The 17,531-nt window shown below is 40.5% G+C and overlaps 1 protein-coding gene across 1 annotated transcript; it reads left to right on the top strand.

The window, feature by feature from the left end:
• The first annotated feature begins 509 nt into the window (after positions 1-509).
• LOC124118522 (calmodulin) lies at positions 510-16,844 on the top strand. The gene is made up of 5 exons (XM_046480672.2): positions 510-793; positions 2,977-3,007; positions 13,754-13,897; positions 14,608-14,850; positions 15,296-16,844. The coding sequence occupies exons 1-5, from the start codon at positions 791-793 to the stop codon at positions 15,322-15,324; spliced, it is 450 nt and encodes a 149-aa protein (XP_046336628.1). The 5' UTR covers positions 510-790; the 3' UTR covers positions 15,325-16,844.
• Positions 16,845-17,531: the final 687 nt, after the last annotated feature.

The raw sequence follows: 17,531 nt of genomic DNA, 5'->3' as shown, positions 1-17,531 counted from the left end.
GTAGTTCCTGTGATACCTCTTGTCTCCTAAGGTAACCGACTCGCGTGCTAATGTTAGCATCCTTGTTGTCAACAAAACTGAAAGTGGGGACTGAGGAGTGGGGCTTTGTCATCCGATCAGCCGTTTACACGCAGTGACAGACATAATAGTAACTGCCCCGTTGCCGCAACATCAGGGAGTGAAACTCTCCAGCAAAAATCAATTACTCGTTAGTTTAGGCTTATTTGAAAACAAGGGCCCATGCAGACAGCTGTTGTGTGACGGGGCAAATAAACTACCAACAACGCATTGTGAATTGTTAAAACAAGATCGAAGCATACCTATCAATAACGTTACTGACACAACAATAGCTCGCGTCACCATGCCCCTTGCTTCCCGCGCCATTTTGCCATGGCAGATACAGTTTGCCGCAGTGCTAACTGTCGCATTGCAGGTGCCTGCGAGCCAATCACAAGCGTCGTTACAAAGATTTAACGTTAACAACACTCGCGCCCGACTCCAACCGAATGACCGAAATGTGAAGCCTATGTTAATTGACACGAAGTAGTTCCTCGATACAGATTCGTCATTTAGCCGTCTGAAGCCAGTGTTTGCCACAGTTCTTCAGAAACCGAAAGGTTTATTCATATAAGTCCAGTTTCTTGCAGCATATTGTATATTTTGACCAGTTTCGGAAGCCGCTCTCACCAAGGCGCAGGAATAGAAGGAAAGCATCGTCTACTCGCCCAGTGTCGGAAGAACGGATAGAGACTTTAGTACCGCATTAGAATTGCTATCTGTTTAATCTGCAATGGTAAGTGCATTTTTTCATGGCATCAATGGTCAAAACTGACTTTTTCCTCAAGTACAATGATTAAACTTAAGGATTATGTGTTTATTTTCTTTCATGTTCATCAGCATGAGATCTTGGCGCGTTGTAACTGTCATGTCGGCAAAATGCGGAAGAATGTTTAATAGTCGACTTGGCTTTCAGTGAATAAGGCTAATAAAAAGCAATATTTACTATTGAAAATTGTTTATTCATGCATTTCCATGATAAATATATGGTCTTGGTATCTTGTTTATTTGATATATGTTATTGTTCATAAAGTGGAATCACGTTGTCGACCATTTTGCGATATCGTTAAATGGGTTACATCGTTCTATTAAGACTTAACATTGTAAACTTAATACTGATGTTAAGCAACACGATGTAAGGAAAATGACACACGCATATTAATATACTATGATGCTTTTTGATAGATGGACCATTTGTAATTTATGTCAAATCGTAGTTTAAGTACCGAGTACGACCATCAGGTTACAGAAACTCAACTAACCGAACAACCATGACCAAATACCAACTTTGTGGGGAAGCATATAACGTCTGTTTTAATAATTATGAGAAATAGTTTTTCGATGTCTGCAGTTGAACAATTCAAAACGTAAATTTTATTTTACGCTAATTGCCGCCAATGGAATCATAACCAGATGATAAGGTACACGTACCATTATTTAGCAACCTCTTGGGAGTCCAGCAAGGGCGTGAGTTGATGACTCAGTAAGTTAAAAGGTTTAAATATTCCAGTGTCAGAGAAACTTGTGACACAGCAACAAGTCAATGCTCCAGTTCTTCAACGTGTCGCACCACTGTTAGGCGTGGTCGGCATTTAGGAACTAATACCAATATGCCAGGCTAAATTCTTGTCCCGTAAAATGGTCTTGGAATAACAAAAAAATCGTTATTGGTGGATCTTAATTCAAATTACATTACTGTTCGAAATGTAATATTGGGTTAACATTGACACTCGTTTTGATTTATGAGACACACTGGTAAGACTTAATGTCCAAATTTGTTATATTTTTAGAATAATGTACACACAATGTTATACAAAATGGACACGATTTGTTTACATTTTGCTACAATTTATAGCATTCCAAAGCCTCCCTATCTGCTGTACTGTACAGCCCACAGACATGGTGTGGGTTGACATGTTGCCATGGTAACCTGTTCTTCCTTCCTGTTGAGAGGTTGAGGGGGTATTTCCATGTGTCTAGTTATACTGACTGGTGTTAGAACGGAAGGGAAATGCCTCACATATGTGGCCTAGTTAGTTGCATGTCATACCACAGCACTGTCAAATAGGCCATGTGACAAACACAAGGGAATAATTGACAATGTACTGACTCCTTAAAATGCCTTGTCTCTTAAGAGATCAGAAAGTGCCAAGCATCATTGTAAATTTTCATGGTTTCCACATTTCAATGTATTATTTAAGAAAACATTGATATTTTGAAATTTGCTGGGAAATTGAAGAAATGATATGATTATCTTTACTTGATACCACTTTTATTGACTTTGTGAACTATTGATAACATATTTAGTTTTCGGGGATTAATGTTCATTATCCACATATTCATGTGGTTGTTATTAAGATAAAGGGATAATATTACTTTGAAATTAGTTTTGCTGAACTCAATTTGTACTTGTAAAAAACTTGACCTGGTGTTATCTGGGAGAGAATCACTGAAGCATGACTGAAAACCTTGTGACATGACTGTAGGAGATATGAATAGGATTTAGTTACAGAGCCTCTTGCCAAGATTTACAAGATTGTAGATCAAGCTATAACATGCACTGTCCTATCTGTTCAGCCGTGCAACTAAGCTGTTATATTTTCTAAACCCATTCAGGAGTCTTGGTTGTAAGTTCATATTCCATGTTATCAATCATCATCATCATCATCATCTTCATCTTCATCATTATTAATATCTATGTTTTGTTATCATTAATATTAATATCTGACAATATCTAAACTGAATATTTAAATATTTGATTGGAAAAGGCAGCTGAGTAAACTCCACATTTTGGTGATTATTCCTCATAATTTCTTTGTCAGATGAATCTCTTTGTGTCCGCACACCTGCCCTTTAGCCACTGTATACGGCCAGGTGATAATGGATTATCGACTAATTGTTTCCTTTGTCTGTTTGCAGGCGGACCAGTTGACTGAAGAGCAGATTGCAGGTAAGATCGGGTCTCATCAACAATGGCTGCTCCAACAAGAAATAGCTGGGGACACATTCCCCCACCCCTGCCTCAAAATCTTACAGGGATTGTACATGTGTAAACTCATATTTAATAACATAAACAGACTATTTCCTAAATATCCCACAATAAATAGTTTTATTCCAAGTTGTCGAATACAGCCAGGCTGATCTATTGTGACGAATTGTTTTACAATTCGCACTGTACAATGCATTGATCCCACACTGACAATGAATGGACCATCTGTCACTTTATTCCAGGGTTGTCAGTTTTCCATGTCCCTTGCCACGCAGTGGCTGCACCCCTGCTGTGAGTCTAGTCTTACAAAGGTTGTTATACAACACTTGCCTAGGATATAACAAAATTAGACAGTGTGGTTTGATAGGCAACAATGTTACCCTGTCCAGGATTACCAGAGTTTAATATTAATAGTTTACATCATAGTTATAAGTATTTGTATGAGCTCTGGTTTATTCGCATGAAGGCAACTTTTTAACGGGTGGAACATTATTGTACACTAATGGCAGTTGCGTTCTGCATATTTATCCCCTGTCCAATTGACTTAAACAATGAGAGGTGCAGGTGTTTCACAAGTTAAACCTTGGGTAGAGTCATATCAATAGTGGACGACAGCATTAAATATATTTTCCGTTGTTTTATGGAACTTACATGATATGTTACAACGAATGTACACTACACTGGATGCAAGCAATAAGTCTTACACAAAAAAGGTTTTATAAATATAATTTTTAAAATGTTCATGCATGGTTTGCTGCGCCTTGCATGGCTGACAATTCTTATGGTTCCTTGTCAAAGTTTCCAAGAAAATAAACTTCTCCTGCCTTTGTTGCTGATTGTTTCCATGAAACCAGCATGACACAAATAACTGTAACCTCGGGACGTAGGAAGAAATTTAGAATGTGGTTCACATAACATCAGCAAATTATTTATCTTAATTAAAATATATGCGTTAATGTTTCAATTACACAGATAAAGGTAAAGTGAAGGCAGATCCGTAATAGGTTTTAGATTAACGGGGGTTTCAACCCTCAGCTAAAACTGGTGAACACAGGTCAGTTTTTTACGCAACACCTCCACCATACTCCCTTAAATAACACGAGTAAAACAACAAGAAACTTCAAAGTACATCACAATTCGCCTTCCTACAAATACTTAAAACTAAAATGAATGAGGCTCGTTTTACGCCGCTTTTAGCAATATTTCAGCAATATCACGGCAGGGGACACCAGAAATGGGTTTCACACATTGTACCCATGTCGGGAATCGAACCCGGGTCTTCGGCGTGACGAGCGAACGCTTTAACCACTAGGCTACCTGACCGCCCCTAATAGTCCAAGTAGATGATATATATATATATTAAACAGGTTGCCCTATTTTGTTAAGTTTTCTGTGTGACAGGATCAATATTATCTGTGAAAGATGCATCTGTTATATAATATTCCCTTCTGTATAATCAAACAAGAATATGTTCATAAAGAAACACAATCTGGGTTGGGGTTTTTTATCAACTATCTAATACTTCTTTTTTTGGCACAATGATATATTGATGCATCAGTGTCAACAACGCAGTTAATAATGTGATAAAAGAAATAAATGAAACGAGCCACAGGTGGCCTGTGAACAATCATGTTTCCATGGCAACAGAACAGCTCAATCCACATAATCAAAGTCAGCTGAAATATGACTATCATTACCCAAACCGACTGATTATGGATCTGAGCTGGGGGCTCTCTCCTGTCCATGTGGCCGTGGTAAGACCGACAAGCATCCTATGAGTGGGGAGCATGTACAGCCCAGGGTGCCGTTGTACAAAACCTTAGCGCTACGACTGTTGTAAGTCTATGTTAAGGTATGGGAGTTACGATCACCTTAGCGCTAAGATCGCTTTGTACAACGGCACCCAGACAAACAAACCAAACATTATTTATTAGTCTTTACCGGTCTGGGACACAAGAAACGGTTAACTCAAATATGTTTAAACAGGTACAGCACAGATTACCAGCCTTTAATTATTATTTTTAAGACTAGTCTAGAGGACCAGTGGAAACTATTTCACAAGTCCAAAGCATTTTTCAGTGAGTAATGCTTGAACAAAACCAAAATATTTGCTGTGTTTACATTTTCAGTTCCAATTTGAAGCATTGAGAACTGGTTTAAAATTATAAAGGACTACCAACTCTGATTTTCGTGTCCTCAGCACAATTTAGTTGTAGGTTAGCATGAAGTTTGAAGGCTGGGTTAATGTTTGAAAAAGTTTACTAACCAATTAATTTAGAAGTGTTTTGTAATTTTGTATAGTGTTGGCCATTAATAGGAAAATGTGAAACCTATCTCAGAACACAGAAAGATCACAAGCCCAAAGGATACCTGGGCGGATTCTTTCAGGAGAGTGCAGACCAACAGTCAAATTAAAATATCTATCCACAATACCAAATATGAATTTTATAGCATTTTAGATTGGACTGGGTTTTTTTTATTAAATTTAATGTATTAAAATTAATATCCCATGTTAAAACATCACTAAAATAATACTGGTGTATTGTATTGTACAAGTAGCTTACATGAATCGGTGACTGCAACGACAAGAACAGACTTATACCTGGCAAGCCATTCATTGTGAGACTGTGTCTTGTTTCATGAGTAGTGCTCGGGTGTACTGCTTGATAGGGATTCACTGAAGTGTTTAATACAGCGCTGCAGACAATCTGACAATGACAGACTTTGTTGATGGGCCTTTGTCATGGGTATTCACAACCTGTGGCTAATCATGCTAATGTCTTGAAGGACGGGTTAATGGGACAAGCTGGGCTATCAGTGAACCTGATCTGGAAGGGGGAGGGGGGGGACATGCCAGACTATTATGCTGGGAGACAAAGTACTGGTTGCTGTGTAGCTGTGGCACTGTTGTTGCCTGGCAACCAGACACAACATTGATTGACATGTTGCATATTCTCATTTGTTTAAGAAGTAGCCAACACAAATTATTGGAAGCAGCAACATACCTCTTTCGTCTCATCACATAGTTGGGTGCAGTGTTTACTAGTCTGGTGTTCCTGGGAACACGGGACAAACAATATATAATGTCAGTAATTCCCTTACAGCTGTAGTACTCTACTTCTAGTGCCTTCGCATACTACCTTGTGTGCATTATTATACTGTCTAGCGCTGTCTTGTACTACCTCTAGTGCCTTCGCATACTACCTTGTGTGCATTATTATACTGTCTAGCGCTGTCATGTACTACCTCTAGTGCCTTCGCATACTACCTTGTGTGCATTATTATACTGTCTAGCGCTGTCGTGTACTACCTCTAGTGCCTTCGCATACTACCTTGTGTGCATTATTATACTGTCTAGCGCTGTCATGTACTACTTCTAGTGCCTTTGCATACTACCTTGTGTGCATTATCATACTGTCTAGCGCTGTCATGTACTACCTCTAGTGCCTTTGCATACTACCTTGTGTGCATTATTATACTGTCTAGCGCTGTCATGTACTACCTCTAGTGCCTTCGCATACTACCTTGTGTGCATTATCATACTGTCTAGCGCTGTCATGTACTACCTCTAGTGCCTTCGCATACTACTTTGTGTGCATTATTATACTGTCTAGCGCTGTCATGTACTACCTCTAGTGCCGTCGCATACTACCTTGTGTGCATTATTATACTGTCTAGCGCTGTCATGTACTACCTCTAGTGCCGTCGCATACTACCTTGTGTGCATTATTATACTGTCTAGCGCTGTCATGTACTACCTCTAGTGCCTTCGCATACTACCTTGTGTGCATTATTATACTGTCTAGTGCTGTTGTGTACTACCTCTAGTGCCTTCGCATACTACCTTGTGTGCATTATTATACTCTCTAGCGCTGTTGTGTACTACCTCTAGTGCCTTCGCATACTACCTTGTGTGCATTATTATACTGTCTAGCGCTGTTGTGTACTACCTCTAGTGCCTTCGCATACTACCTTGTGTGCCTTAAGATACTGTCTAGCGCTGTTGTGTACTACCTCTAGTGCCTCAGGGTACTGTAATTTAAAAAAACATGACAATCAAAATGATTAAGTCATTATTAATGTGTCATTGAAAAGTGGGCAATGCACATGAAATCAGAGGGGCTCTGTCTATCTGTCTGTTCACATTAGCTTCAAGAGAGCAAATTATCATCTGACACTGTTCTATAATCATGTCATAAGAAGAGTTAAAATCATAATAATAATAATAATAAAGCTTCAAGTATCAAAAGTAATATTTAGGGCAATAACTAGCACCAGTGAAATCTGATGTGCCACTCAAAGCAGTGGATTGGTTATATGAGTTTAGGCAGTTTACATCATGTGACAAAGGGGTTAATCAATCATGAGTTTATCATGACCTGCCCCGAGGCTCATATTTGGCACAAAACTGCAGCAAATGTCAATAAAATTCACAAACTGAAACTAATAATTTCCCTATTCATGTTAATATGGTTGTGATTTGTGTGATAGCTTGGTCGAGATGACTTGTATTTTACTCATAATAGGGCAACTAAAGAGAAAGAGGTTTTCATTCATATTTTACATTATTGCATCAAATGCAATGCTAAAATTATAAAGTATACCCAATCAGGGAGTCAAACTCAGAGCTTATGTGCAGTCAAAACTACGCAGAACATCGTCCTACCCCACACAGACCATAGACTTACCACGCACAAGACAAGCAACTACCCCACACAGACCATAGAGTTACCACGCACACGACAAGCGACTATCCCACACAGTCCATAAACTTACCACGCACAAGACAAGCGACTACCTCACACAGACCACAAGCAATCCTATGCAGACCACCGACCTGCCTAACACAGGTAACCGAGCAACCACACAGACCTCAGACCTATCCCACACAGGTAACCAAGCAACGACACAGACCTCAGACCTATCCCACTAAGACCACCAGGCAGCCACACACAGACCACCAACCTGCCCCACTAAGACCACAGACCTACCCAACAAAGATCACCGACCTGCCCAACACAGACCACAGACCTACCCCACAAAGATCACTGACCTGCCCCACTAAGACCACAGACCTACCCAACAAAGATCACCGACCTGCCCCACAGACCTACCCCACAAAGATCACCGACTTGCCCCACACAGACCACAGACCTACCCAACAAGGATCACTGACCTGCCCCACAGACCACAGACCTGCCCCACACAGACCACAGACCTACCCCACAAATATCACCGACCTGCCCCACACAGACCACAGACCTACCCCACAAAGATCACCGACCTGCCCCACACAGACCACAGACCTACCCCACAAATATCACCGACCTGCCCCACAGACCACAGACCTACCCCACAAATATCACCGACCTGCCCCACACAGACCATAGACCTACCCAACAAGGATCACTGACCTGCCCCACGGACCACAGACCTACCCCACAAATATCACCGACCTGCCCCACACAGACCACAGACCTACCCCACAAATATCACCGACCTGCCCCACACAGACCACCGACCTGCCCCACAAAGATCACCGACTTGCCCCACACAGACGTACAAGGAACCCCACGAAGACCACCAGGCAGCCACACAGACGACCAAGCACATTCACACAGACCACCTAGCAAACCCACGAAGACCGCAGACCGTCATTAGTGACGATCTGTCCCGATAATGTCAACAGGGTTGAATAGTTTATGTCCGACTTTCCACAAGTAATGGTAGAAATTCAATACAGTAATGTCAGTTACACTTGATACAGGTATGAACCATAACTAGTTAATCAGGCATGTTGTGTTATTGCTAGTTATCGCTTTTCGCTGATGCAGACCAGGATGACAGATGGCCACAAGAACTTGTGGGTGTGACTTCCTCACATGGATGTGTATCCTGTTGTTACCATTTACACATCTGATTATATGAACTAAACATCTGGCTAAGTCAACACGAAGTCTGGATTAGGTTGTATTTTATAAAACACTGTGGTAAAAATATAATTAACTTGAAATATATATTTTTAAACATTTTACTCATGCAATAATAAGTTTTTATGTATGTAATACAGTATATGCCCAATATATATATTTCATTGAAAGTATTACATTCTGAGTGTAGAAACAGAAGTTGGACCTATCCATAATGTTTAATTCTGTGTATTTTCAGTAATAGTCTTCTCATAAGGTCATGTATGAAATATTCACATTAATGACATGCAGTCGTTCGTTGGGAAACAGCCATTTTGAATGTATGGCCAGGAAGTGTGTCACTTAGACCAAAAAACATCATGGATACTTTTATTTCAGGTATGGGTGTGCAGAAAGGGGAAAACAAACACATAATGTTGATAATGGTTTTGATGCCTTTCACAACAATTCCAGAAACCAGAAACACAAGAATTATATTTTTGTCCTTACATGATGGAAATGTTTACCACAGCTGTCCGACACACAAGCAGATGTTGGTCTATTATGTTGATGATTAAAGGCTGGAGTCGCTGTTGTGTTGAGAATATCAATGTCTGGAGTTCTGAAGCCCAACAGCCACGTGTCTGTAACAAGCTGAGTGTACCATGCCCTGAAAATTGATCTACAGTTCTCGGATCTGTGACAAAGTGTGGAGTGGGATATCACACCTTGGGTTATTGCGTAGTCTTTCTCAGTACATATAGGTTAGTTGTCTAAGACGTTGCACACCTCTGATATTACAGAGCAACCTCATTAACTAGGAACTCAAAGTGCAAATCGATGGTCAAGTAGAGTGGGCTTTAGGCACAATGGTCTAAGGGGGCACGGGTGGCCCAGTCGTCTAAGGCGCCGCGATTCGCTGTGCAGAGTTGCGTCCCTTGGGCACGCCAGAAACCTATGATAGTGGGTTCGAATCCAGGTTCGCCCCGATTATGTTTCTAGGTTTGTCAGCACCATACCCGTGCTCGTGGGTTTCACTGAAGTGGTAAACGTCTGAGACCTGCATCACTTCAGGCTTTCCTCCCACAATAAGCTGACACACCGCGATATAACTGGAATACTGTTAAAAGCTGAGTTAAACCCAACTCACTCACTCATTCACTCACTCACTCACTCGCAATTGTCTAATGTCTTGCATCAGTGTTTTCAGGGTCTAGACTTGATTGTTTTCAGGACACTGTGACATACCTGGAATAATAAATAGAAATAATGAATAACTCAGCATCATTTGAAAGGTGCCAGAGGTTTAACACAGCTTCACAATGTCTCAAATTGTTTCAGGGGAAAGCCTTATTTTCAGCAAAAGGTTATCAGTTCAGTGTGTTTTAACTGATGATTGGCATATATCAAACATTATGGGCAGCATATACTGTTTGTTACATGTACTAACGCCACACTCAGCTATATTCAGGCTATATAGCGGCGGTCTGGAAATAATCAAGTCTGGGCCAGACATTCCATTGATTGACATCATGAGCATCGATCCATGCACTTGGGATACAATGACATGCATCAACCAAGTCAGCGAACCTGACCACCTGATCCCTTTTGTCACTTCTTACTGAGGTAACTTATGTATACTACTCAAAAGAAGTTGAATAACTGCTGACTCTTTCAGATTACTATGGTTGAGACACCTGGCATGACAGATTAACTATAGTGATATGAAAGAATCAAATGTTTTTTTAACTTCTTTTGGGTAGTGTATATGTGTGAAATCTTTTGAATGAAATTACTGTTCAGCTTAAGATGCAAGAATAATTTAGGGGAGGTCGTAAGGTCTGTATGTGCAAGACCTGGTTTGACATTCTTGCCATTGTGATAAAAGGATATTGTGTTAAACAGATCATGGCTAATGTCAGCGAGTACAGTCCGGGCAGACTTCTGGCTGCCATCGCCCAGGAATAAGCAGTGTTTCTAGGTCTGTGTTTAGTGGGTGCTTCATTGAGATCACCAGTGTTAATGGGAGACAGTAAATGTCAGCCAGGTTTCAGCCTGACATTCACGGCCAGGAAATCAATACACAGAAACAGTGAGGGAGGAGTAATGGCTGTGACACAAGCCGGCTGGGACTGGCCAGTCTCCGTGTGCCCAAGGTCGTTGTCTCTGCAGTCATTACACCACACTGCAGGAGACTTGTAGGAAATTGGCCCTGATTGTGTTGGGGAAGTATAAACAAGGGTTTAGAGTCACTCAGCTGTTGTGGTTGCTGGCAATCATTACCTTCCATGCTCAGATGATGTAATGCCAGAGTGTTATCATAGCGATCAGCTTGCAGCATCATTTGAAGTATCATGACCGTTATGTCGGTGCTTCTGTGCCTTGGCCAACTGATAAGCCTATAAAAGTGGAATTTTATTCAGATCAGTGCTTGACAATAGCATTTAAGCAAAGGGGCGATATTTTTCTTCCAATTTGATTCCAGTTAGCATTATCATATTCTTACAATGAATATGAAAAAACGTGAAACAAAAATGCCAGTGACACATTTGACATTTCATTTGATCTCATTTTGAAACAAAGAGAAGATCACATTTCACTTATGATGGTCGTAGTGATAAACTAGTATGTAGTTATTGTCAGCCAGAAATGTGTGACTTAGGAGAAAGGATTTGGATGTTATTTTGAATTGGATTCCAGATTGACTAGGAGGAGAGTTGTCATCACTACAAACATCCATGTTTGGTTATACAAAAGAAAACTCATACCGAGAATAAATATCTTTAATCATAACTGACTGACTTCTGTAAGTGGCATTTAGAAGTTGCTATGATGGACAAGGCAGATAGTTCTATGGATATACAACTTCCTTTTTACAATGGCTGTGACATTTAGGTATAGATACTCTCACTGTTATCAAGCAAGCAATCCAAATGTGAGAAGTCAATCCTGCAGTGTTTGGCTTGTGTTGGTAGTTTATGTACAACTAATTTGCATAATGTATTGTCACTATTCATTATATGTTTATACTTATGATTTGCATTGGTATATTTGGGGATTTCTCTCCTGTAGAGCGTTCCATATGTCATGGTTTTTTTACTGATTCTATTGCCAGGTGTAAGAGCTGGCTCCATTAAGCTCTACTGTTAAATATCTAAACGATTCAATGTAAGCAGAATGGTCAAGTCAGTATTTTAAACATGTCCACATCATCACATTTACAAACAGGTCCTTCAAGTCTATTTATTTTGCTTCCGCGAGCCATTTCTGAATTTTACAAAAATATTGCTATATTTCATTAATATGCTGAAACCTAATCACAACAGAATCCTCATCAATCATGCTATCCATGACAGAAGCACATCTGCTCCAAGGTCATCTTGGTTTTTTCAATGGCATACCTGTGTTAAACTGCACATCATAAATATTTATGAGAATCCCACATTGTAAGCAAATAACATGGGTTAGGCTTGTACAGCTTCCGTGCCCTGGGTGATATTTGAATGTAGTGTTCATTCAGGGGTGTGTTAATAAGCTCCATATCTATTATATAAACACGAGGCCAAATACCAGTCGGGTTCCAGCACTGTTGACTGGTTCCGTGTTACCCGTGCTTCAACAAGCTGAACATGTGGTACAAGAACCGCTTTCTTCGCGTGTACGGCAATATGGCGAGTTCTCTCACCACTGAGTGTCATTGCTTGTACTACAATGCAGTCAAGACCTTGAATCAGTGCCAGAATGAGGCTGGGAGGAAGTGGGCTTATACACATGGTTCATGTTTACCAAACCCTCCTCCTCACTGCGTCTGCTTCATGGCGTCTGCTTCCATACCTGACAAGATTCCTTACCTTCTGATATACTTTCTGGATAAGTTAGGCTCAGGAAGGACAACTGGATATGAAAAAAAAATGTATTCATTTTTTCAGCAACAAGCCCACTCAAAAAATATTTATTTTCATTGACATTTTAAGATCATTAGGAAACTCATAAAACTTATTTTTACAAAAATATGACAATTCTTTACCAAACAGGTCCCCATTCCACACCTTTGATGATTGTAACTTCCAACATAGGCCTACAATAGTCATACCACAAAAATTGCCTTTTGGAACATTCCCAATGTCTGTTGGCAAGTTTGCTGAAACAAAGTATTTCTTTTTTGGCCTAATCCATTAGAGCTGAAGCCAGACGCCCAGGCTGATGTTGCCCTGATCATGAGGAGCATGTGACTGGAAATGAAGATATTCTCATTAGGAATGCATGTTCAGGGCATGTGGTCCATGTCTGTGTGAAACGTGATATGTATGAAGATGGATATATATTTGTGTTGAGGGAGAAGGGTAGTGCTGTAAGTGGCTGGGAACAGTTTGATGTGGTGGTGTGTGGTTTACACACAACCTGCTGAGAGGGACACGGAGGTCAGCTATTTCTTGTATCAGCAACACTTACAGCATGTAATTAGCTGGAGTGGCTGGGCAGTCGCTCTGGGGATTAACTGAGATTGTCTGTGCCAAGGCAGTGTGTACTAGCGTAATCACCACCCCATCAGTCATAGATTCTTCTTTGAACCTGGACACTTTTTGTTTTGGATTTTCCATTTGGGATTTATAATTACTAGCTGTTTTTCCTTGGAAATCTTCCTTGGAAATGAAGCATGTTTTCTGTTTTTGGGTGCCAAATATTCTAAAGTATGTCCTATGGGAACCCTTGAAATTTACTGATTTTCATCATTTTAAACTCTTTGTTTCGTAAATTATTATATTATCATACTTTCATGTTTTCATTTGTCTTGCAGAATTCAAAGAGGCTTTCAGCCTTTTCGACAAAGACGGCGATGGCACCATCACAACCAAGGAGTTGGGAACCGTCATGAGGTCATTAGGTCAGAACCCAACAGAGGCAGAGTTGCAAGACATGATCAACGAAGTAGATGCTGATGGTATGATCATTATAACACTCATTCATGTCACTTAAATAAAATAAAAACATTTGAAATGTCACCTTCCAAGCACTGATGCATCTTCCCAAGGCAAGGGAGTGAACTATTAAAGTCCAGTTTCCCTCCTTGCCAAACTAATGGATTGTGGATTGGGTGGTAGGGTGTGTGACTTGGCTGATTGTGGATTGGGTGTGACTTGGCTGATTCTGGATTGGGTGGTAAGGCTGTGGGACTTGGCTAATTGTGGATTGGGTGGTCAGGCTGTGGGACTTTGCTGATAGTGGATTGGGTGATAAGGCTGTGGGACTTGGCTGAATGTGGATTGGGTGGTAAGGCTGTGGGACTTGGCTGATTCTGGATTGGGTTGTCAGGCTGTGGGACTTGGCTGATTCTGGATAAGGTGGTCAGGCTGTGGGACTTGGCTGATTGTGGATTGGGTGGTCAGGCTGTGGGACTCAGCTGATTCTGGATTGGGTGGTAAGGCTGAGGGACTGGGTGACATTGGATGTTGGTTTTGATTTCAATCCCTGGTTTGCCAGGTCAAGATAAGCCGTGGTGATGCAGCTGGATTATTGCACTCACTTGCAAGTATAGCCATTTATGTCATTCCCATTTGTTGAGAAAAGCAGTAGTTTACATTCCAAGGGAAGTAACTCTTGTTTACATTTTGAAATTTGTGCCAGGGTTATGAAGATGTATGTCTATTTCAGGTAATGGAACAATAGATTTCCCTGAATTCCTGACAATGATGGCCAGAAAGATGAAGGATACTGACTCAGAGGAGGAAATTAGAGAAGCATTCCGAGTGTTCGACAAGGACGGCAACGGTTTCATCAGTGCAGCTGAGTTGAGGCATGTCATGACAAACTTGGGCGAGAAGTTGACAGACGAGGAAGTAGATGAAATGATCAGGGAAGCAGATATTGATGGTGATGGACAAGTAAATTATGAGGGTAAGTTCCAGATAAGAAAGGAAAATAATTCATAAATATGATCTGTACTTAGTATAAACAACAACTGTTTTTCAATTCAACCAAGATTTATTCTACACAAATAGGCTGCTTATGAACTGCTAAATATGTTGAAATATGTAGCTTTTCCTGGATTTTCTATCAAAGATTGTAGTTTGTAAATGGTAATGTCGAGTTATTAAATGTTAATAGTCTCTTTTTTTTAAATAAATGAATAAATTGTTTTCTATCAGTGAGTCTAGTTTGTAAATAGTAATGTCAAAAAATAATACTAGTCCTGTTATCTACAGTTAACATTTAGTCAAGTGGTATGGGATCCCTCCAACTCTTAAATAATTGATGTTATTTAGGAATGTGAAATGGATCAATAATATTTTTTAACACTATGTATTGTGCTGTATATAACCGCTATTTCTTCTTGTTTCAGAGTTTGTTACCATGATGACATCCAAGTAACGTGGGGACTGTAAGATGAGCTTACATTCATTTCCTTTCTCTAAGTGTACTCATTGGTCTATCTCATCACCTAACTGGGTTGAGTACAGGGCTATCTGCCTGTACATGAACAGCTGAGGAAATGTGCATCAGTCAGTCTGATGGACAGACTGACAGCTAATTTCGAACATGGTCTGTCTCCAGTATTAGGTTGAGATTGTACAGTTTTGTAATATACTACCAATTGGTCATGTTAAAGGGGCTAGAGTTACCTCCCCCTACCATTTAGTGTATCTAGAGTTATCTTCCCTTGAAGTTTCATCAGTAGTTTGTCTATGTATTGAAAAATCTTTTAATTCTGTAGAAATCAACATTATCCCATGGATTGGCTACGATTGGAGAATACCAGTTGTTGTGTGCTCTTTGAGACCTCATGTTAGCGAACGTACAGCATTGCTCACTCTGCTCACTCGCTTACCATCAAACATGTTTCCATCCTAGATCACGTGTCACGTTGTCACGGTTACGACGTGTGTTGTGATACGAGTAGCTGCAGATTGTGTCACATGGTGGAGACTGGACCAACCAGATATCCCAGCTCATTTTGTGCAGTTTGTCGTTGTGTAGGATCTACGTGTCAGAAACGTGGATATTGATTGCTATAATGGCAAAAAAAATATCTTTAACAACACTGAAACCATTCCATGAGTAAGTTGAACTGGTGTGTACTTGGAAATATGACGAAATGTAAAGTTTAAAAAAAGATTGAAAAATCACTGAAATAGACCAAAAACATTTTTGTTGATAGTGCCATGTGTGAATGTTCGACATTGTGGATTGAGCTTCACATAGGCATAGCCTTTGTTCATCTGTGTTTGCTTGGGATTGCTGTAGCTTGCAGGACCAAAACTCCCTAAAGGGAGGTCTCACTCAAGTCATAGGGGGAGAGGGAGGTAGCATCTCCCTAAAGGGAGGTCTCACTCAAGTCATGGGGGGAGAGGGAGGTACTGAAACAGTTTCACATTATTGGGGATGCAGCCTCTACAAAGCTGTTCTTTGTATCAGGATGTCATCCCCTCATCAAGGTTAGTGCCTAGTAATCTAAGGGAGGCAACTCCCTGTCCCCGCCCGGTCCATGCAAGGCCAGCTTTAGCCAGGTCAGGTAACTTGATCCTAGCCAATTCATGGACGTCTGTCTCCTGTACGTTGCAAGTACGTTGGCCAGCTGGCGTTGACAGCTCGCTGGCCTACTGCTGTAGTATTGTAGGTTCTTCTTTCTCTGCTCCTGTTCCTCCTCCACCTATCACCTTGCCTCATTCTTTGGTCACCCAGCACCTCTTCCTCCCCCTCGTCACATACAGCATCTTCTGTGACTAGTTGACATTGTTGTTAACAACCACTCCACAATGCCTCGTTTCCAAAGGAAGATGTACATTTTATTTCTGCCTTTTGATCAGATTTTTCTTATCTATGTTCTTTTAAAATGCATTTGATTATTATATCATGGATCTCATTGTCTCATAAACATTGTAAATCCACAATTCCTTGTTTGTGTTCTTTGTATATTGCCGACTGGAATAGTGTACATTTGTGGGACTGAAGTCCATCACGCCTGGGAGAAACAGGTGGTGTTGACCTCTGCAGATCTCGCATTGTTCTGGAAGGGTGTTGTATATTAGAAATGATCCCATTGTTCTAGATATTGAAGGGTTCCTTTCAGGAAAACCTCGCAGGAAAGGAACCTAACACATGCTCATGACTGGTATTAGGTGTTACACTGAATGCAAACTACACAAAACTCACATTCTCTCTTCTAATGCACCTCCTTGCTACTGACAAGGTATTGTTACATTTCTAGGCGAGAATAATAAACGTTAAATGTAAGCAGACACAACATATGTAAGAATATTCGAAATCAGACCACAACAGAGTTGCCTTCGCGTAACGCCATCGGGAGTGACCATGACGACCTTTAGTTCTCTGAAAAAGAATGTCACCCTATAACATGGTCAAACGAATGTTTTATTTCGACAAATCGTTAATTTCTTTAGTTCTAACGATCTAAGTAAATATACTGTTCAAATAGTGGAATACCAGGGCAGTGGAGTTGTTTGTTATTTAACGCCATACTCAGCAATATTCACCTTAACGACGGCGGTCTGAAAATAATGGAGTCTGGATCAGACAATCCAGTGATTGATATCATGAGTATCGATCCACGCAATTGG

Source organism: Haliotis rufescens, unplaced genomic scaffold (assembly GCF_023055435.1).
Source record: "Haliotis rufescens isolate VD_foot unplaced genomic scaffold, xgHalRufe1.0.p SCAF_3, whole genome shotgun sequence".
NCBI classification, from domain to species: domain Eukaryota; kingdom Metazoa; phylum Mollusca; class Gastropoda; order Lepetellida; family Haliotidae; genus Haliotis; species Haliotis rufescens.
This window is presented reverse-complemented; position numbering and strand designations above follow the sequence as displayed.

Bases quoted from the DNA above. Each gene is read 5' to 3' on its own strand.
- LOC124118522 (XM_046480672.2), top strand. The intron at 3,008-13,753 runs GTAAGATCGGGT...TTTGTCTTGCAG, and splicing joins GACTGAAGAGCAGATTGCAG to AATTCAAAGAGGCTTTCAGC. The intron at 14,851-15,295 runs GTAAGTTCCAGA...TTCTTGTTTCAG, and splicing joins TGGACAAGTAAATTATGAGG to AGTTTGTTACCATGATGACA.